The 20,945-nt window shown below is 50.5% G+C and overlaps 2 protein-coding genes and 1 long non-coding RNA gene across 51 annotated transcripts in view; 2 read left to right on the top strand and 1 right to left on the bottom strand.

Annotated features, from left to right (window-relative positions):
• Positions 1 to 5,276, top strand: part of Ilf3 (interleukin enhancer binding factor 3) — a 37,633-nt gene extending 32,357 nt beyond the window's left edge. For 19 of the 42 annotated variants that reach the window (XM_017313138.2, XM_011242404.3, XM_030244068.1 and 16 more), the window contains 3 exons: positions 3,049 to 3,414; positions 3,973 to 4,104; positions 4,609 to 5,268. In XM_017313138.2, coding sequence (XP_017168627.1) covers positions 3,049 to 3,414; positions 3,973 to 4,104; positions 4,609 to 4,745 — 635 coding nt within the window. In that variant the 3' untranslated portion in view covers positions 4,746 to 5,268. Of the gene's footprint in view, positions 1 to 364; positions 3,415 to 3,972; positions 4,105 to 4,608 lie in introns of those variants that run through there. The other 23 variants (XR_003947788.1, XR_003947787.1, XR_001778804.2 and 20 more) reach the window with 10 other exon arrangements.
• Positions 5,155 to 11,633, bottom strand: Gm16853 (predicted gene, 16853). Its single transcript, NR_045742.1, has 5 exons — positions 11,360 to 11,633; positions 8,234 to 8,475; positions 7,184 to 7,280; positions 6,321 to 6,849; positions 5,155 to 5,998 (listed from the first exon to the last, which is right to left on the bottom strand). It is a non-coding gene; the product is annotated as a predicted gene, 16853 (long non-coding RNA).
• Positions 11,634 to 11,713: 80 nt separating this feature from the next.
• Positions 11,714 to 20,192, top strand: Qtrt1 (queuine tRNA-ribosyltransferase catalytic subunit 1). Of its 8 annotated transcripts, none has more exons than XR_379128.4 (10): positions 11,714 to 12,010; positions 12,146 to 12,214; positions 12,306 to 12,444; positions 16,978 to 17,056; positions 17,185 to 17,310; positions 18,197 to 18,335; positions 19,204 to 19,279; positions 19,352 to 19,461; positions 19,538 to 19,625; positions 19,949 to 20,192. XR_379128.4 is itself a non-coding variant. In NM_021888.2 (10 exons), exons 1-10 carry the CDS (start codon positions 11,768 to 11,770, stop codon positions 20,099 to 20,101), a joined length of 1,212 nt encoding a protein of 403 aa, NP_068688.2. In that variant the 5' UTR covers positions 11,750 to 11,767; the 3' UTR covers positions 20,102 to 20,192. The 8 variants fall into 8 exon arrangements, 4 of the variants coding, with proteins under 4 accessions (XP_006510587.1, XP_006510588.1, NP_068688.2 ...); XR_001778954.2 differs by having other exon boundaries at positions 17,185 to 17,300; positions 19,167 to 19,279; NM_021888.2 differs by having other exon boundaries at positions 11,750 to 12,010; positions 17,185 to 17,300.
• Positions 20,193 to 20,945: the final 753 nt, after the last annotated feature.

Raw genomic sequence — 20,945 nt, forward strand, 5'->3', positions numbered from 1 at the left:
GCCTCAGCATCTCTGAGGCTCAAGGCCACCAGCCGTACCTTTTTGCGGTGAATAGGTTAGCTGGCCCTCAAGACCCCCACCTCCCCATCCCCAAAGTGTGTCCTTGACAGTTTTAATGCTAAGACAGCCTTTGAGTACCACTTAAGTTCCTTTGAAGTCGGCATTTTAAATTTCTCTGCTTTAAGCACCAGTCTTTGAGAATGCGCCTTCCTGCCCATGCACCGCTCTTGTCTTGAGAAGGAGCCTTCATTGGGGGGTCACACGAGCAGAGAAATCTAAAACCTGAATTTCAAATGTGGCGCTCTGTGCCCTTTTTCAAAAGAATTCTAATTTCTTCTCTCTGCTCTGTCTCCCCCTTTTGTAGGTGACTTTTTCACAGACTGCTACGGCTATCATGATTTTGGGGCTTCCTAGAGCGTCTAAAAGTATTGACACAAAATCAACTTTTTACTCCAATTTCCTCCAACTCCAAAACCCAAAGTGTCCGTGCTGTGTCCCTGTGCTTCACTGGGGTTCTCAACCGTGGCTTTCCACCGCAGCCTGTCTGAAACTGTTAGCCTGCAGACTTAAGACAATGGCAGTTTCTATCATGAATTTGCCTTTGAGCTTGGTCATTTCGAAGTTCACACTAAGTGGAAAAACCCTTTTCTCAGAGATTTTTTTGTGTGTGTGTGTGTGTGCAGCCTTGCACAGAATTCTAGAGCCAGCGTTGTTCAGCATCAAGGCAAAAGCCCACCTTTGCTTTTTATGGAAAGCATTCTTTTATTTAAAGAGACAGATACTGGCACGTTTAATCTACCTTTGTCTTAATTTACAGCAGGTTTTGTATGCATTTTTAACCTTTTCACAAGTTTCCACTTCTGGTTGATGCCTTTGGCAGTGATGAAACTGTTTCAGCACATGTGAATCCACAATAGCTGACTCTTTCCTTGCCTTTTTACTGAGCATGTAAACCTCCGGGACGGCCAGGACTGTGGACTGCATAGAGCAGGGCCTCCCACCTTTTGTATATGCTCTGGTGGGTCCTTGGGGCGAGGAGGTTCTGTGGCTGTTTTAGTTAAGAAAGTGAACTCGCAAAGGCATCAAAACTGCGCTTCCGTTACTTGTGTGAGAAATGACACAGGCTTGAGAGGAGGAAATAACGGTAAAATTTTGCAAGTCCTGATGGCAGCGTCAGTGACGGACTCCTGGATTGGATTTGGCTATGTTTTCTTTTTCACAATGGGGCTTTAAAAATGAGCTGGAAGAGTCTTGACACCATCACCAGAGGTTTTTCCCAGCTCCCCCTACCCCCACCATGATCTACACTGCCTGGCACACAGACACTGAATCTGTGTGCCTAGAAATTTGTCCCAGTGTGTAATGTACAGAGTCCCTTCCTTTTGGTGGGGAGTCTTGTGATACTGTGGCTAGGCCCCTGCTCTGCAGTCTTTGCTGCAGAACTGCCCCTGCCTTGACTTGCAAGATTTGACGTTTATTCAGGCAAAAAGTGGTCAAAATGGTTACTGTGTGATTTGTTTCCCAAGGTTCGAAAAGTCAGTGAAACTTTCTAAGATTTTGCATGATGTATTTTATTTTATTTTTATTTTTTAGAAAGTTATTGTTGGCAAATAATGTCTTTTTATACCAGGAAATAGTTCTGAATGACGTTGAAGACCTACCCTTCCTTATTACTATTATTTTTTAAATGAATACATGTTAAAGTAATGAGCCCTCCGTACTTGAGTCTTCATTCATGCCTGGCTTCAGGCAGGCAGCTCAGTTGCTCAGCAAAGGACCCTGGGGAAGCTAGGGCAGGGTTTGGAGGAGATACTGGGGTGGGGTTGGGGAGTGGGGAGTGATGGGGCCCTCGGCTTCCCAGTATCCTCACTGAGTCTCCATGTGTTTGCTTTCTTGCATTGTGGAACACTTCCTCCTGCAGTGTTGTGGCTTTGTGATGGGGATGGGAGAGACCTGTCTAGAGGAGGGCCTGCACAGGGGTATTGCCTCTCCTGGTGCTTGTGCTGGTAGCTGGGGGCAGCATCAGCATGGGTGTGAGGTGTGCATCCACAAGGGGGCAAAGGGAAGGGGTGGTGCCCTTAGTTTTCAACCTGGGAAGGAAGGAAGGACAGGCTTTGTGGGAGTATCCCTTTAACCTTCTACCTGTCTAGGGCTTGATGGGTTTCACTGGGCTTAAAAGGTCTGCATGCTGAGACACCTACTCTGGGAATCCAGGCTTATAGGAACTTCAAGGCCCCCGTTGAGCACTGGCTTCCCTTGAGCCTGCCTGGAGATGGGAACTCCCTTCTTCAGTGGGGCTGAAGTGATGCCATGGCCTAGCCCAGCCCATGCCATTCCACCAAAGTCTCCAATAGGGAGCATGTGACAAACCCAGTGATTAGAAGTGAGGGCCAGAGACTGTTGGCCGGCCACAGTGCTAGCTCATCAGTCATGCCACTGAGACCCATCAGACATAGCCTGTGCTTGCCTTCTCATGAGCCTGGGGATGCATTTTGTGCCCACAGTCCTGTGTCTTTCACAGGAAGGGAGGGAGGAAGCTTGGCAAGTGTCTGAGTCTCAAATCACTGTCTTGAGAGCGCTTGGTCTTTGAAGAAGCATGGTGGTTATGGCAGAGCAACTCCTCCTGGGGTCTCCAAGGCTTATGCCTGTTAAGTTCCTTTCCTGCACGGAGGGGAAAGGGGGTGGCTCACTGCTTCTGGGTGCTTTGCTTTTCCTGTCACCGTTGGGGACATCTGGGTAGCCGTCAGCTAGTCCTGAATGTCATCCACGCTCGGAGCCCATCTCATTGTAATGTTGACATCTGCAAAGCTGCTGTCGTGCTGCTGCTTGGCAAAGACCCCCTTGTCATCAGCTGAGGGTGAGTGGAGCTGAAGGCTGGGCTGGCTTAAGCCAGGCTGCCTCGACCAGCAGAGCCTTGTGCTCCAATCTTTTTCTCGCTGCTCTGAGCAGTCGGCTGCGGGCCAGCCTTCAGGGCCCATGACTGCTCCTTCCTCCCCTCCCAGCCCTCACCCTGGGACCATCCATCTAATCTGCTGCTTCCCTGTCTAGGTCAGTTCTACAGCAATGGAGGGCATTCTGGGAATGCCGGTGGTGGAGGCAGCGGGGGAGGTGGTGGCTCATCCAGCTACAGCTCCTACTACCAAGGAGACAGCTACAACTCACCAGTACCCCCGAAGCATGCTGGGAAGAAGCCGCTGCATGGGGGCCAGCAGAAAGCCTCCTACAGCTCGGGCTACCAGTCCCACCAGGGCCAGCAGCAACCTTACAACCAGAGCCAGTACAGCAGCTACGGCACGCCACAGGGCAAGCAGAAAGGCTATGGCCATGGGCAGGGCAGCTACTCCTCCTACTCCAACTCTTACAACTCCCCAGGTGGTGGTGGGGGCTCTGACTACAGCTACGACAGCAAATTCAGTGAGTTGACCTCCAGTGTCCACTTCCTGGTTGGGGATGGCAAGAAGCCCAGCTCTAGCCAGGAACTGTGAGGTCTTGACTCTGAGAGGGTGGGGAGGTAGGGAGAAACCTGAAAGCATCACCTTGGGCTATAAGTTTCTTCCCTGTCTCCACCTCTGGCTGAGGCCTCTGTCCCCAGGCTATGGCTAGTTAAACAGGTTAGACATTTTGAGGCTGTTGACATCCCGGGACTTGCCAAGGTTCTGCCCAGCTCCTCAGGGAGCCATCCTCGTTTGCGGGTCTCAGAACCTTATGTGCACTGTTGTCCAGTAGGGTTGAGTAGGTGTGAGTTTGTCCTCATGACAGAAGAGCAGCAATTAGAAGGACTGGAGACTAAGTAAGCAGTGTGGATGGTGGGGAAGGTGAAGCAGAGGGAGGTGGGACAGTGAGACAGATGGACTTGAGAGAGTGGGTTACAAGCCTGACCAGGGCAGGGTGACTGACAGGCTTGCCACTAAGGCCCTTGCCTACCTCAGTTATCCTTGGCTCAGGCCCTAATCACACTGATTCCTTCCTCAGACTACAGTGGGAGTGGAGGCCGGAGTGGAGGCAACAGCTATGGCTCCAGCGGGTCATCGTCCTACAACACAGGCTCACATGGAGGCTATGGCACAGGCTCCGGAGGCAGCTCTTCATACCAAGGCAAACAAGGTGGGCCCAAATGGGTTGGGGTGGGTTGAGGGCTTTAGAGTGCACAGGACTTGACAGGAATGCACTGGGCCTGAGGCTATACTGGCAACTGCTAGTGACTTTGCTTGGGGGTTGGGGAACCTGGGTGCTGGCCCACAGTTGCCCAACTCTGCCACCCATTTCTTTTTTGTGTGGCTCCGTAGACCAAGCTGACCTCAAACTCATAGAGATAGATGTGCCTGCCTCTGCCTCCTGAATGCTGAGACACTCGCTCATAAAGCTGTGTACTGCCACACTAGCTCAGGTTCTTATATAGTAGCACCAAATTAAAGAGGCACTTGTGTTAGAGGGGATTGAACTGAGCTGTAGGGCTCCATTCTCTGGCCAGAAAGTCAACACTTGACATCAGCCCCTAGAGGCTTGTCCCACTTCTCAGGGTAGCAGTGAGTGAGAGGCCTATATGACAAAGCAGGAGCTGCCACCTCAGCGTACAATTCTGTCCTCTAAGCCACTTTCATCTTGCAGGAGGCTACTCATCACAGTCAAACTACAGCTCACCTGGGTCCAGCCAGAGCTACAGTGGTCCTGCCAGCTCCTACCAGTCCTCACAGGGTGGCTACAGTCGGAACACAGAGCACAGCATGAACTACCAGTACAGATAAAGGCCCAGGCTGCCTGCCCCTCTCAACCTTCTGCACCTCTGCCTCCAACTTGTCTCGGGAGATTGAGTCTGCACATCACCAGTTGCCATGTTCACTGGGCCAGTGCCCACCCGTCCACGTTGCTGACATTGCCACGCTTTGAGGTGTGGTGGTCGCTGGGACCCGTGCCGTGACCCCTATTTAGCTGTGTTTTGGACTCCGTGTCTTCAGTGGTTTGTTAGTTACCATTACGTAAACCTTGTCTGAGTAGTGTTCCGAGGTCTTGCCGTTCCGGATCCCTCTGTCTGTTTATGCCTGGTGTGAGTTCCATCGGGTGTCTTTAAATAGTTGCAGAAGGGATACGTCATCTGTTAATGCTTTTTGTGAAGTGAGTTAATGAGCCTTCATTATTTTAATGCTTAGTGTTTCAGTTTTATAAGTGAAAATTTTATTTTAAAAAACAGTGGTTTTTTTTTTTGGGTATGTCTGGATCATTCAGACAGTACATTTGAATTCCGCTGAATGTAGATAAATAAAAGAAAAACAAAAGAATGCCTGTCTCAGGCCTGGGTGTCTGACCCCCCAGCCATGGAAGAGGGGAGCAGGTCAGAGAAGACATGTTTACTAGCGAGAGTCCATCTGCAGGCCTTCCAATGTCTTCTCTGTTTGGATGGTGTTGGTTCTCCAAGTCCTCATTCACTCTACAGGACCCCAGCAGTCTCAAACTTGCACAACTCCTCCTACCTCAGCCTCCCAAGTGCTGGGATGTCGGGAACAGGGGGTGCATCACCACACCCAGGTTTGATATGGTTTTAAGTCTAATCTTACACTGAGGCAGAGCAGACTGGGCTGGATAAGGTCCCCCAGTTTGAGCTGGGACTGGAGCTTGTGCATGCCCAAGGGCAGTGGTTGTCAGCCTCGAGGTGAGGAGGGATGCTGCCAGTAGCCAGTGTTGCCTTGGGCCATGCCTCATGCTGCTCATGTTGCTCATGCAGTGCAGATGATGATGCATCTTCAGGGAAGGAAGGCCTTCTCACCCGGGACCCTACCTGCAGAGGGTCTAGAGGGCATCCAGCCAGCCTCCTATTCATCCTGATGGGAGGAACCCAAGCGCCTTCAGCAAACCCCTCTCACCTTGTCAGCAGTCTATAGTGCTGCCAGCCTGAGCCCAGTTGTCCCTCTGCTTCCCACACAAGGAGCAGGTTACTCAGAAGGTATTTGCTCCAGGCTCCTGCCTCCTTTCCACATGGCAGCCGAGGAAAATTGCTCTCCTGCTGTGAGAAAGGGACACAAAGGGTGCCTTAGTGAGATAATAGCCTGAGGGAGGAGTTGTGAAGCCCAGGACCTTTAGAAGTCCTCTGAAGACCAGAACAGCAACCACACCCTCTGCCAAACTGGCTCTCCTTTCCTGCAGCTCTGGGTGATGCCTGTCTACCACACTGAAGTTTGTCAGTGGACACTCAACCAGCAGCCATTGATTACACATGCCCACCCCTGGCGTATCTGAGCTCATCAACCTAGGAAGCTGGCTTCAGGAAGGTGTAGCTTGTCCCCTGAACATAGAGAACCTGTTGTTGGCCCTTGACCTGTGCATACCTGGTGGGAGGCCTTCCTGGCAGTTGCTTTCCTCCCCCAGCCAGCAGTAAGTAGACAGGAGCTGGTTTATGAAGTACACACTCCTCGAGTGCTGTTCTCCAGGCTGCTGTGAATGGCGTCTCGTGTTCTGTCTTCAAAGGTCAGCAGGGGTCTCAGCAGGAATTTAACTTCTGATAACTAGATACCCACCTGATGATAAGGTGCTTGGGGTTTGGGCCTGTGTTCCCGGTGCCAGCTGCTCCAGGGTGGTAATACTTGTCAGAGGGCGGGGAGCCTTTCAGGCTGGAAATGCCCGAGTAAAGGCCATCTTTGCAGGCCCGGGGCTTCCGCCTACTTGAGCAGTGCCTGGGCCTTGCCCATTCTCATCTGCCAAAATACTGTCCATTTGATGGCCTCTGTCCCAAAGCTCACCATAATGCCACAGCTGCAGCTGCACATCCAGACTAGGTATGACCTCAGGTCTGCGTGCTTGATGTGCTGAGAACCGGAGGTAAGTCACAAATAGAGGTTTGGGTGTAGAGAGACAGACCTATACAGAGAGGGATGCCGCCACACTTAGTTCATGGTTTTTTTCTACCATATGCTTGAGTGGCAGGCGTGTTCAGGGTCTATGCTACCAGTGCTGGGGCTGTTCTCTACAGTCCTTGGGCTTCCAGGCCTCAGTTGGGCCAGAAGGAGGTTAGGATCAGAGGAGAGAGTGTATCCTGGGCAGGGGAACAGATAGGGTTTGGACAAGGGCTGAAACTTGTATGCAAAGGGAATGATGAAAAGTATGACTGGTGGGCAGTGTTCACCAAATGCCAGGCCTGGGGTTATAACCCCTGTCCCGAGGGCAATGGGATGGGTCACTTGAGGGTTCTGACCTGGGAAGACCTGGGTGATTCTTTTGAGTTACGGAGCAAGGTCCGTGGCATTGCGAGACACATGAACTGCCAGTGCTGATAATGGAAATCTCTAGGACTTGAAAGAGACATAATGTGGTTTGAAGTACTCAGCGGTGGGCCGTTTGAAAGGCCTGTACTCCTGCTGTGAATATTTATTTATTTGGTTTTTCAAGACAGGGTTTCTCTGTGTAGCCCTGGCTGTCCTGGAACTCACTTTGTAGACCAGGCTGGCCTCGACCTCAGAAATCTGCCTGCCTCTGCCTCCCAAGTGCTGGGATTAAAGGCATGTGCCACCACGCCCGGGTGTGAATTGGGGTCATAAGAGGTATGGTGACCCAGGCCTCTTTACTTCCAGAAAAAATGGCATCCAGGCATTGTAAGTTGTCATGGGGCACCTCTACCCTGGCTAACTAAACCAGCTTAAAGGCTCTAGAGCCGCCTCCAGTGCTCATCCGAATCCATGATCCTTAAACCACCGTTTTACCATTGGGTCTAAGACCCTAAATTTTACATTTCTGGAAGTTCTCAGCTTCTATCTGTACCCAGAATTCTGTCTAGTCCCTGCCTGCCTTGTCTAGACTCCAGACCTATGCTCTCATGCCAGCCACCTAAGTCCCTGCTTAGTGTTCCATGGACCTCTGGATAAGTGAGAACAGTGAGAGCACAGACCACCTATGGCTAGACAGAAAATGTCAGTGCATGGCACTTGCTCTTACTCCTAGGCACACAGCACCCCTTCCAATCCAGTTCCCTCCTCATGATTTCCTAGGTAACTCCTGGACTTTGCCACACTGGGAACTTGGCCAGCTCTCTCATTGAGTCCCCAAGCTTCTGAAGGCTGTATGCTCTCTGCCCGGCCTCTTGTATGTGCAGTGGCTTCTCCAATCTCCTGGCAACGATAGTGCCGCTGTCCCTTGTGCTGAAGCGGAGTTCCCAATGCTGTTAATTGCAGGGGAGGGCTCAGGATGGTCCCTGCTCTCCTCCCATTGAGGACATTAAACTGCTACTACTACTCCCATGCATATTTACCCCAATGGCAAAGCCTACATTCTCCAATCCAGCGTCGCACAGCTGCTTGCAGTGACATTTGTCTTCCATCCTTTCCTTTAGTCCCACCAGCCACTCTTGGAGTTCACTGCTCAAGTGCCCTGGTACTTTCCTTTGGTTCGTGCAGCCTGTGTCTCCAGGCTCAGTCCTTGTTTCCGAACCACTGGAGGTTAGTGAGTTCACTTGAGTATAAGATTCTTGAGGTCAGAATAGGCTACAAAACACTAAAGGGAGAAAGAAAAGGAAAAAAAGTCTAGACCCAGGGAAGGCTACTCAAGGGGTGGAAAGGTCGGTACATAAAACCAGAGCCCCCTAGCACATGTCAGACCATGGCAATGAGCTTCCTCTTTGACCCTGGGACTGGGAGGCAGAGATAGATCCTTTGTGTTTACTGGCAAGCCAGCCTAGTCTGTCGGATAATTCAATAGCATACATAGGGTGCTGGGTATGGGGCCACACGCCTTTAATGCCAGCACCCAGGAGGCAGAGGCAGGTGGGTTACATGTTAAGACCCTGTCAATAAACCCAACGATGGCGGGTGGATCTCTGTGCGTTCAAGGCAAAAGCCAGCCTGGTCTACAGAGTGACTCCTAGGACAGCCAGGGCTACACAGTGAAACCTTGTCTTGAGAACAACAGGAAAAGTTGGATGTCGAAGCTGGCTGTAGAAGATTATACCTAAAATTTTGAAGCGTGGAGATTGCTGTGAGTGGACAGCCTGGACTGCATCATTCCAGGACAGCATCATCTACAGAGTAAAATCCTGCCTCAACCCAAAAAGTTGCCAGCTACTATGGTAGTACTATGAGCTAGCACTTAAAGGTGGAGGCAGGTTGGCACGCTTTTAATCCCAGCAGTTTGTAGGCAGAGACAGGTGGATCTCTTGACTTTGAGGCCTGCCTGGTCTACAGAGCAAATTCCTGGACAGATTGGACTGACTACAAAGAAAACCTGCCTTGACCAAAAAGCAAGAGGATCAACACCAGCTACTGCGTAGTAAATGTGAGGTCAGCATGAACTATGTGAGAGCTTGTCTCAAAAAATAACCAATACAGGACCGGAGAGATATCTCAGTAGTTCTAGTCCCAGAAATCTGCATGAGAGCTCACAATTGTAACTCCAGTTCCAGGATGCTTTCAGTACATATATGTTCATGTAGGCAAAACACATAAAATTCTTAAATAGCTGGCATAGGTCTAGGGAGCTGAGTAAATGCATAAAGATGACAGCCTGGATTTGGTTTCCTGGGACCAGAGAGCACAGACTCCTGGAAGTTGTACTCTGACCTCCACAAGGATGCTGTGGCAAGTGTGTGGGTATATCTACGCTGACAGTTACACCCACACGCATAAATGTAAGCACTCTAAAGCAGGGCTGTGACCTGGAACACCAGCACTGTGTGTATGGAGAAGTGGTCGTAGAGATGAGGATCGCTGGGGCTGGTTGACTGCCAAGCTGCTTTCAGGTTCAGTGAGACACTGCCTGGGGATTAAGGTGGAGAGCAACAGCAGGTTATTAACCATCCCTTGGCCTCTGCTCACACAAGCACAAGGGCCTTGACTATTCCTCAGCCTCGGTGTCTTGAGGCATTCTGACTAAGCTCAGTCAGCCCTATAACTTCTGGTAATTGGTATTCATTTACTCTTTTTCACTGCAAGAGACTCAGATTCTACCCAGTACCTCTGCCCATCATAGCAGGTTCTGCATAGCAGCTCACTGGGAATATTGTGGGACAATGGTGCCCTCTGCCGGCAGAGGTGGCAGATACGGTTTATATTGACAGAAAATCACTTGGCTATCTTTATTAAATCTCTGGTCAGGGCAGTGGGAACACGTGACTGTACACACACACACACCTCCCTCATTGAATAAAGTAATAGGGTCAAGTTTCTGGGCATTAGATTTCTTTTTGTAATGATAGGAATCCTTTGACAAAAAAATGACTGAGCGCCTGACTACATGCTAGGTCCTTAGTAAATGAACACAGAATGACAGACTATTGTTAGTGACTACATGTATGAAGAGTATGCTATGTGAGTATGTGTGCAGAGGACTCAACCCAGAGCCTTGTGCATGCCAGGGAGAAAGTTGGGTTGTTTTTGTTTAAAAGATTTATTTTGTGTATTTAAGTATTTTGCCTGAATGTGGGTGTGCTACCATCTTACCTGCCTGGTCAGAGGAGGACATCAGATCCACTGGAAATGGAGTTACAGGGGGCTGTGTGTGCTAGGAGTACCATGTCCTCTGGGTACGTGCTCATTAGCCCCTATTTTGATTTTTTTTTGTTTTGTTTTTTTGTTTTTTGAGACAGGGTTTCTCTGTGTAGCTCTGGCTGTCCTGGAACTCACTTTGTAGACCAGGCTGGCCTCGAACTCAGAAATCCGCCTGCCTCTGCCTCCTGAGTGCTGGGATTAAAGGCGTGCGCCACCACGCCCGGCTTTTGATTTTTTTTGTATTTGAGTATACTGCCACTGTTTCAGAAGAAGGCATTGGATCCAATTACAGATGATTGTGAGCCACCATGTGGTCGCTGGGAATTGAACTCAGGACCTCTGGAAGAGCAGTCAGTACTCTTAACCGCTGAGCCATCTCTCCAGCCCTGATTTTTTTTAAAAAATAATTTTATGTGCATTGATGTTTTGCCTGCATGTATGTCAGATTTCGGCATTACAGACAGTTGTGAGCTGCCATGTGGGTGCTGGGAATTGAATCCAGTTCCTCTGGAAGAGCGGTCGGTGCTCTTAACTGCTGAGCCATCAGGTTTTTTTGTTTGTCTGGCTAGGGTTTTTTGTTGTTGTTGCTTTTTGAAACAGGGCTTCTCTATGTAACCCTGGCTGTCCTGGAACTCAGAAATCTGCCTGCCTCTGCCTCCCAAGTGCTGGGATTGCAGTAGTGCCCTACAGTGCCTTTTTTATTGCTTGTTTTTTGAGGTAGTTCACAATATAGCCCTAACTTTCCTGGAGCTTGCTATATAGGCTCACAGAGATCCACCTGCCTCTACCTTTCCTTGTATCAAAGGAGTACAATAACAGGCTTGGCTCCATCTTTTTTTCCCCTCCCTTTTTGTGAGATGAGATCTCTCTGTAGCCCAAGCTGGCAGGAAACTCACTGTGCCGGTGTCGATCTCCAACTGCACATAATCCTTTTTCCTCAGCCTCTGAAATCTTGAGATTCCTGATGAGTTATCATATCCGGCTGTTGTATTTTATACAGCAGAAAAACATGTCTTGGAGTGTTTAAAATACATTTATTGTATGTACGCCCATGCGAATTTGAATGGCTGTCTTGTAGATCCCAGAGACAGGTCATCGGGCTTGGCGCTGTGTATCTTCACTCGGTAAGCCATGGCACTGGGCCTTAGAACGGTGACAGCTATGGGATCTGGAAGTAGAGCACCCAAGCGTGTGGAGGGTGTGGCGTCAGTTGCTATGGTTCCCTATAGCTCTCAGATCACGTGATTCGGGGCACCTCGGCGCTGTCCTCTGTGGTCTCAGGCCACGTGGTTCCGGGACTGAAAATGGCGGCGGTAGGCAGCCCAGGTTCGCTTGAGTCCGCTCCACGAATAATGCGGCTGGTCGCTGAGTGCAGTCGCTCCGGAGCTCGGGCGGGTGAGCTGCGGCTGCCGCATGGAACGGTAGCCACCCCTGTGTTCATGCCTGTGGGTACACAGGCCACCATGAAGGGTATCACCACGGAGCAGCTGGACTCCCTGGGCTGCCGCATCTGCTTGGGCAACACCTACCATCTGGGGCTGAGGCCGGTGTGTGGATTCGATCTGGGGGGTGGGTGGCGAGGGGGTCTTTGGAAAAGTCTGTTGAGTAAGGCCCACAGTGCCGGGGCTCACCCACACCTGGCCGTGGAGCTGCGGGCACCGCTAACTTTTTCTCCCTCACAGGGACCGGAGCTGATCCGGAAAGCCCAGGGTCTTCACGGCTTCATGAATTGGCCCCACAATCTGCTGACGGTGAGTTGGGGTTGCCGCCCTCGGGCGCTGCGTTGAGGTGAGAGGTCCCCAGTCTCAATCTCCTGACAGCTTCGCTGCGGGGTCTCCCCAGGATAGCGGCGGCTTCCAGATGGTGTCCCTCTTCTCCCTGTCCGAGGTGACGGAGGAGGGCGTCCACTTCCGCTCGCCCTACGATGGAGAAGAGACACTTTTGAGCCCAGAGAGGTCGGTGGAGATCCAGAATGCTCTGGGTAAGAGGAGGGCTTCGAACGCCACGTATGGTTTGGATCGTCTTTGAATTTGGACTCTTTCACCTAACGAAAATAAGGATAGCCGGGCGTGGTGGCGCATGCCTTTAATCCCAGCACTCGGGAGGCAGAGGCAGGCAGATTTCTGAGTTCGAGGCCAGCCTGGTCTACAAAGTGAGCTCCAGGACAGCCAGGGCTACACAGAGAAACCCTGTCTCGAAAAACCAAAAAAAAAAAAAAAGAAAAAAAAGAAAAGAAGGATAAAGAATAGGTCCTGTGTTGGGCATGTGCAAGAGTTAATTAGAGTGTTTTGCCAGTGTCCTGGTCTAGATCCTCACTACAGCAAACAAACAAAACAAACACTTTAAAAAGGAGGGTGGGGGGTGGCGCACACCTTTAATCCCAGCACTTGGGAGGCAGAGCCAGGCGGATTTCTGAGTTTGAGGCCAGCCTGGTCTACAAAGTGAGTTCCAGGACAGCCAGGACTACACAGAGAAACCCTGTCTTGAAAACAACAGAGAGAAAAAGTTGGATGTCAAAGCTGGCAGTAGTAGAATTATACCTAAAATCTTGAAGTGTGGGGGTAGGGAGATTGCTGTGAGTGGACAGCCTGGACTGCAGGGCTCAAAGGAAGACACCCTGTCTCAAAGAAAAAAGAAAAAAAAAAAAAAGACAAAGAAGCTGTTTTCATTTCCTGACAAAACAGAGAACTAATGCCAGTACTGTAAGCACAGTACTGAATACAGAGTCATCCTTTTTTATTTATTGGTTTGTTTTATGTGTATGTATTTTATTATTTACTTATTGTTTATTATTTTGGAGAGGGTCTCACTATGCAGCTTCAGCTGGGCAAGAACTCTCTAGGTAGACTGGTAGACCAGGCTGGCCTCAAACACAGATACACCCGCTTTTGCCTCTCCTCTGGAGTGCTGGCATTAAAGACAGGTGCCACCACACCCAGCTGTTAGTGTTCTTAGTAACAAATTGAATTTAATAAAATATTGGTGACAACAAGATAAGATAGTCATGGTTTGGGCCCCTTATTTCCATCCATGTAGTTTATTTTATTTTGTCTTTTTTTTTTTAAGATTTATTTATTTATTTATTATATGTAAGTACACTGTAGCTGTCTTCAGACACTCCAGAAGAGGGAGTCAGATCTCGTGATCGGATGGTTGTGAGCCACCATGTGGTCGCTGGGATTTGAACTCCTGACCTTCGGAAGAGCAGTCCGGGTGCTCTTACCCACTGAGCCATCTCACCAGCCCCCAATTTTGTCTTATTTTTGAGACAGAGACCTACATAGTCTATGCTGGCCTGGACCTCACTTCTGCTTTAACTGAGGTTGACTTTGAACCCCCGATCCTTTTCTCTCACCTCCAGAGTGGTGGAATTACAGTCAAATGCCATCATTCCTAGTTTTATACTGAGGATCAAGGCTTTTTGTATATTACATGAGCATTCGATTCATTGAGCTACATCTACAGTCCAGGACAGTTTATGTTGTGTAGACTGCACATGGGGCTGGAGCCTTGGAACATAAGCTCCAACTCTTTCCCACTTCTGTACAGACGAGTACAAAAGATCTGCTGGGAACTTTATGTCTGATGTCTCCGGTGCTGGGCACGGGCTTTATCGTAAAGCCTTCTTATGAAACCTGTGTTATTATGCTAAGTGGAGCCAGGACAAGCTTTCGTGACAGGGGCTGCCCTGAGTCCCTGTATCTTCGGATAGCAGGATAAGGTTGCTGTGGTAACACCATGACCAAAAAAAACTGGGGGGAGAAAGGGTTTATTTCATCTTACAAATAGCCCCTCATTAAGGATTTAAGGAAGGTGGTCTCAAACTGAGCCACGTGCTAATCCACCAGCTCTCTGAGCCCTGGCCCTAGTTCTTGTATGTAAATGCAGGCTCTCCCTATACCATGTTGTGTGCACTGAAACACACTCTCTTGTTAGGAGGGTAACAGGCATGCTCAGCCACACTTGGCTTTGCCACACCTGGATCAGCCACACCTGGCTCTGCCTTTTGCTTTGCTTTGTTTTTGTTTGTTTTGTGAGAAAGAACAAAGCTTTGTTGCTCAGCCTGGCCCTTCCTTCTTCTCCTGGTTTTGATCTAAAGCCCTCTGTCTGTGTTTTGGATTCCTCCTGTCACTGTGATAAAACAGCCTAAGCCAGTTGAGGAGGAAAGGGTTGATTTTTATTGGGCTTATACTTCCTGGTCGCAGGTGATCATTGAGGGAAGCCAAAGCAAGACCCTGGAGCAGAAGCAATGGAGGAACGCGGCTTTCTAGCTTACGTGCAGGCTCATGCTTAGTTAGCTAGCTTCTATTAAGATTTGTTTTTATTATCGTCAGTTATATGTCTGTATGTACATGTGAGCGCAGGTGTCTGAGGAGGCCAGAGGGAGTAGATTTTCCAGACCTGACGTTACAAGCAGTATTGACTTAACCTGTGTGCTGGGAAGCGAGTCTGGGTCATCTGGAAGAACAGTGAGTGCTCTTAACCACAAAGCCCAACCCTCAGCCCAAAGCTTTTTTTTTACTTATTCCAACATCACTTGCCTAGAGATAGTATTGCTCATGGAGGGCTGCCCTCTCACATGGTAGTCTCTCACAAACATATGGCCACCAGCTGATCTGACCTAGGAAATCAGATCGGATGACTTTAGACTGGTATAGTCTGTATACCCATTCATCCCTTAGCTCTTCATCTGCTTGTCTGTCTGTCTGTCTGATCTGTCTACCCATTTATCTAATTCTCTCTCTAAGCTGGGCCTGTAACCCAGGTTCTCACACATGCCACGTCAGGTATCTGCTGCTGAGTCTTATCCTCAGGTCCCCAAACCTTTCATTGTGTGAAGTCTTTGGCTCTCAGAATTGTTAGCGGGAAGCAGGTGGCTGTGGCTTATTTGTATTGGTGTGTGCTCTCCTGCTATGGAACAAGAGCAGGACGCAGAGGTCAGCCTTGGTGCTAGTCCTTGCTCAGTCTTGTCTCAGATGGCACAGACTGCCCTAAAACTCTAGGAGCCAAGAATGTCCTTGAATTCTTTTTTTTTCTTTTTTTTTTTTTAAGTTTTTATTTATTAGTATATGTAAGTACACTGTAGCTGTCTTCAGACACACCAGAAGATGGCGTCAGATCTCATTACGAATGGTCGTGAGCCACCATGTGGTTGCTGGGATTTGAACTCAGGACCTCGGGAATAGCAGTCAGTGCTCTTAACCACTGAGCCATCTTGCCAGCTCGAATTCTATTTTTCTATAAAACACATTTTTAAAGATTGTATTTATTTTTGTTGGATTTGAGACGGGCAATAGATTTTCTCCACTGATGAAATAAGCCAGTTCAAGCTGAATTTAAAATATAAAAGCAGATTTATTGGAAGGCAGCTCTTTGGGGATAGGGGTGTTTTCTCTGGGGTGGGGGTGGGGTGGGGGACACAGAGCGAGAGTGAGAGAGAATGTAGAGAGTGTGCTAGGGTGGCTGGTCAGTCCTGTTATCAACAGCACACACCCTGTGCACCTGGCCTGGCAGGTGATAACTTTAGCAATTGCTAGGTCCCTGAGAGCCGGCCAGTGGAATTGCCTGCATATTAACAGGGTTAGGGTTGGAGTCCTGGGTTGGAAATCTAACAACTGAGTAGCCTTGGCTGCCCTAGATCTTTCTACATAGGCTAGACTGGTGTTGAACTCAGAGCTTGCTTCTCCTGCCTCGTTTTGGATTAAATGTGAACACCAACCATGTTTAGCTATTTGATTTTATTTATTTTATGTAGGTGTTTTCCCTGCATATATATCTGTGTACCACATGTGGCATGGAGGCTAGAAGAGGGCATGGGATTCTCTGATCCTGGTTCTGAGTTGTCATGTGGGTTCTGGGAACAAAGCCAGGCTCTTTGGAATAGCAATCAGCACTTGTATCCAGTCACCCCCAACCTTAAACTCTTTTATTTTTGTTGTTGTTTTTTGTTTTTTTCGAGACAGGGTTTCTCTGTATCCCAACTGTCCTGGAACTCACTTTGTAGACCAGGCTGGCCTGGAACTCAAAAATCCTCCTGCCTCTGCCTCCCAAGTGCTGGGATCAAAGGTGTGCGCCACCATGCCCGGCTAACCTTAAACTCTTGATTCCTCTGTTTCCACCTCCCGAATGCTGGGACCGTGGGACGGAGACACCGCGGCACACCCACTTGATGCAGTTCTGGGGATGGAGTCTGTGGCCTTGTGTATGCTAGACTATGGCAATACCACTGAGGCACATCATGTCAATAGTCCTTGCGCAGTAGGGGTAGAGGACTGGGAGCTGGAGAAGAGCCTGGGATCCACAGTGACAACATGCAGGGGTCGGTTCCCTCCTTCCACCATGTGGGTCCTGGAGGAAGGCACATTTGCCTGCTGATCTATCTCACTGGTCCATGAGGCTATTTGTACAAAAGAAATCCTGGCTTCTGTGCATCCGTATTAGGATGATTACAGAAGTGGTCCCTGGGAGTGTCCTCTGCGTCCTCTTCCTCACCAGTGCATGCTCCTACCCCCAGGCTCGGACATCATCATGCAGTTAGACCATGTGGTGAGCAGCACAGTGACAGGCCCTCTAGTGGAGGAGGCCATGCACAGGTGTGTGCGGGGGTGTGTGTATGTGTGTGCATGCGGGGGGTGGGGGTAGGGGGGTGGGGGGAATATGGGCTCCCACCATCCTTCTCCCTAGCCACCTTGAGGTTCTGTGACCAGGGACCCTCCTGCAGGTCAGTCCGCTGGCTGGACAGATGCATCGCAGCCCATAAGCACCCGGACAAGCAGAACCTCTTTGCCATCATCCAGGGTGGACTGAATGCTGATCTTCGGACCACTTGTCTGAAAGGTAGAGTCAGGTACTGACAAGGGTAGGGCTGGTCCAGGTACAAGGGTGCTGTGACCATAGCCATTAACTATGAGTAAAGGTGTGAGTGCAGGAGACAGAGGCCTGAGGCCTCAGGCAGTAGTAGGGCAGGTCTAGAAAACTGATCCTAGGTTGGATCATGGTTTTTGAATTTGATGATTCTCTCTGTCTGTCTGTCTGTCTGTCTCTTCTTTCTCTATGTCTTCTCCCTCCCTCCTTCCCTTCCTCCCAGTGGTGTGTGTGTGTGTGTGTCTGTCACATGCATGCATGCATGCATGCGTGCGCATGTGCACATGTGATACTGTGAGTGTGTGGTGAGTTTTCTCCTTCCACCATGTGGGTCCTGGGGTGGGGGTGGGGTGGGGTGGGGTGGGGGTGGGGTGGGGTGGGGCTCAGATCCTCAGGCTTGGCAGCAAGTGCCTTTGCCCTCTTGCTGGCTCTTCTCACAGATCTGTTGACTTATGACAGGCTTCCATGTAGCCCAGGCTGGTCTGTGTAGCAGAGAATGATCCTGTACTTGTGATCCTCCTGCCTCCGTGTCTGAGTGCTAGGATCACTGGCATGCATCACCGCACTTGGATGATGTGTGGATGAGCTGGGACCCAGGGCTTCCTGCACAAGGGGACACTAATGACCCAGTCACAGTCATGCAGATCAGACTGGCCTGAGTTCCTGATCCTCCTGCCCCAGCCTCCTGTGCTGTTGGGATTCCAGGGTGTGTCTCTAAATGCCTGTCTCAAGGTCTTGTTTTATAGGAAATGAGTGCAGTATTGTATTGTACCAAAGGAAATTGAGCTTTGTGACAGTAGCATATTTTAACCTTTTATAATGTCACAAAATCCTAAGTCCTCCTAAGCTGGGTTCATATGTCCTTTCAGAGATGACCAAGAGAGATGTGCCGGGCTTCGCCATCGGAGGTCTGAGTGGAGGAGAAAGCAAGGCACAGTTCTGGAAGATGGTGGCGTTGAGCACCTCCATGCTGCCTAAGGACAAGCCACGATACCTGATGGGGGTTGGGTATGTTGGGGTGGAGGAGAAAGAACCCTGAGCCCTGGTGCAGAGCCAATCCTGGGGTCCCCATTCCCTTTTGATGGATCCTTATGGGAAGACGGGGATAGTGTTCCTGGGGAGCTAATGAAGTGGTCTCATGAGCCACTTCCTGGAGTAGAGGATGTTCTGGGGCATCCTCAGCTATGTAGGGAGTATAAGACTAGCCTAGGCTAAGTGAAACACAGTACAGTGTGAAAACATCCTCCATCCTCATGGGGGGAGGATGGGGGAGGATGGAGGGAGGATGGGGGAGGATGGAGGAGGGTGGGGGAGGATGGAGGAGGATGGAGGGAGGATGGGGAAGGATGGGGGAGGATGGAGGGAGGATGGGGGAAGATGGAGGAGGATGGAGGGAGGATGGGGGAGGATGGAGGAGGATGGGGGAAGATGGAGGAGGATGGAGGGAGGATGGGGGAGGATGGAGGGAGGATGGGGGAAGATGGAGGAGGATGGAGGGAGGATGGAGGAGGATGGGGGAAGATGGAGGAGGATGGAGGAGGATGGAGGGAGGATGGGGGAGGATGGAGGGAGGATGGGGGAAGATGGAGGAGGATGGAGGGAGGATGGGGGAGGATGGAGGAGGATGGGGGAAGATGGAGGGAGGATGGAGGAGGATGGAGGGAGGATGGGGAGGATGGGGGAAGATGGAGGGAGGATGGGGGAGGATGGAGGGAGGATGGGGGAGGATGGAGGGAGGGTGGGGGAGGATGAGGGAGGATGGAGGGAGGGTGGGGGAGGATGGAGGAGGATGGGAGGATGGGGGAGGATGGAGGGAGTCCTGGAAAACCCTCTCTTCAGGTGGACTCTGCTCCCTTTCTTCCATGGCTCCACCCAGCTATGCCACCGATTTGGTGGTCTGCGTGGCTCTTGGATGTGACATGTTCGACTGTGTGTACCCCACACGGACAGCGGTGAGTCCCGCCCCAGGGCTAGAAGGGCGAGGGGCCTGTACCCCTCGTGACCCTGACTTTCCTTGTCCCCAGCGCTTTGGATCCGCCCTTGTGCCCACTGGGAACCTTCAGTTGAAGAAGAAGCAGTATGCCAAGGATTTCAGCCCCATAAACCCTGAGTGTCCCTGTCCCACCTGCCAGACGTAGGTCTTAGAAGTTAGGATTGGAGAGGGGAGAGGGCTCAGGCAAGTATGCAGCCACCAACTGTGTGACCCACAGGCACAGCCGAGCCTTCCTGCATGCCCTGCTACACAGTGACAACACTACAGCACTACACCACCTAACCGTGCACAACATTGCCTATCAGGTGACCTGGACAAGTGTGGGGCAGGGCCTTGGGACTCTGGGGGTGGGGGGTGGGGCTATGATTGGGTTTGCAGCATGGCTCCTTTTTATTTGAAGTTGTGGGTTTGAGGCACGGTGGGGCTTCCTTGGGGGTGTAGAGTCTGTGCCATAAGGGCCTTGTGGGTGAGATTCATCTAGAGGGTGTGGTGTGGGTGGGGCCCTCCAAGGTGGCTCCCTTAGCCTTGGGCCTGTGATGTGGTTGAGGCTGCATGCCTGGTGCCTTGGGGACACTCTTGGGACTGCTGGTGGCTCACACCTGAGCTGATGCTTATCCCTGCCCTGCAGCTGCAGCTCCTGAGTGCCGTGCGCAGCAGTATCTTGGAACAGCGCTTTCCTGACTTTGTACGAAACTTCATGCGCACTATGTATGGTGACCACAGCCTCTGTCCTGCCTGGGCCGTTGAAGCACTGGCCTCTGTGGGAATCATGCTCACATGACCTGGTTGCTGGGAAGGACACTGGGGTATGGGGAATTCTGAAGGATTCTTTTTTATAAAAGATTTTGTTACTACTTTTTGTTTTCATTTAAGCTCTTGTGTCTGTCTTCTTCCAAGCCTCACTGTAGTTGGTTATCTCGGTTCTCAGTAAGAAGTAAACCAGAGAGTGGAGGTGGGCCCATAGTTGGCTATATATGCAGAGGCCTGGAGTGTGTGATCCCAGGACAAAGAAAGAGAGGCAGAGCCAGGCAGATCTGGGGAGGTTGCCCTGAGGACTTGAGTTTGAGTCTGGTGGCTCCAGAGCTTGGCTGGAAAGGCAGGAGTTGGAGGTTAGCTGCAAGTTTAAGGCCAGCTTGGTTTTCACAGCCAGCCTAGAGTAGAGTAAGATCCTTTCTCAATGAAAACAAAACAAAACAAAAATTGGCATAGTAACTGTGGGGTAACTGGGAACCACTGGGCATAGCCCTGCTTTGGAATGTAGTGTCAGACTGGGCTCTCTCTTGAGGTCAGGATCTCCCAGCCACCCTAGAAGCTATCGCTCTCATTCTCCCCTGGTTGTCGGGTGCCTTGCTGGCCTGGGGAAGAAACACCTCTGCCCAGGGTCACCAATGGAGAGTGGCAGCTGGCTTTCTGCTCTCGTCTATTTCTTTATGTATGTGAGTACGCTGTCGCTGTCCTCAGACACACCAGAAGAGGGCATCGGATCCCACTACAGATGGTTGTGAGCCACCTTTGGTTGCTGTGAATTGAATTCAGGACTTTTGGAAGAGCAGCCAGTTCCCTTAACTGCTGAGCCTTCGCTCCAGCCCTTGGCTCTACTCTTAACCCTGTAGGCGCATGCTTGG

This window comes from Mus musculus, chromosome 9, assembly GCF_000001635.26.
Source record: "Mus musculus strain C57BL/6J chromosome 9, GRCm38.p6 C57BL/6J".
In the NCBI taxonomy this organism is placed as follows: Eukaryota; Metazoa; Chordata; class Mammalia; order Rodentia; family Muridae; genus Mus; species Mus musculus.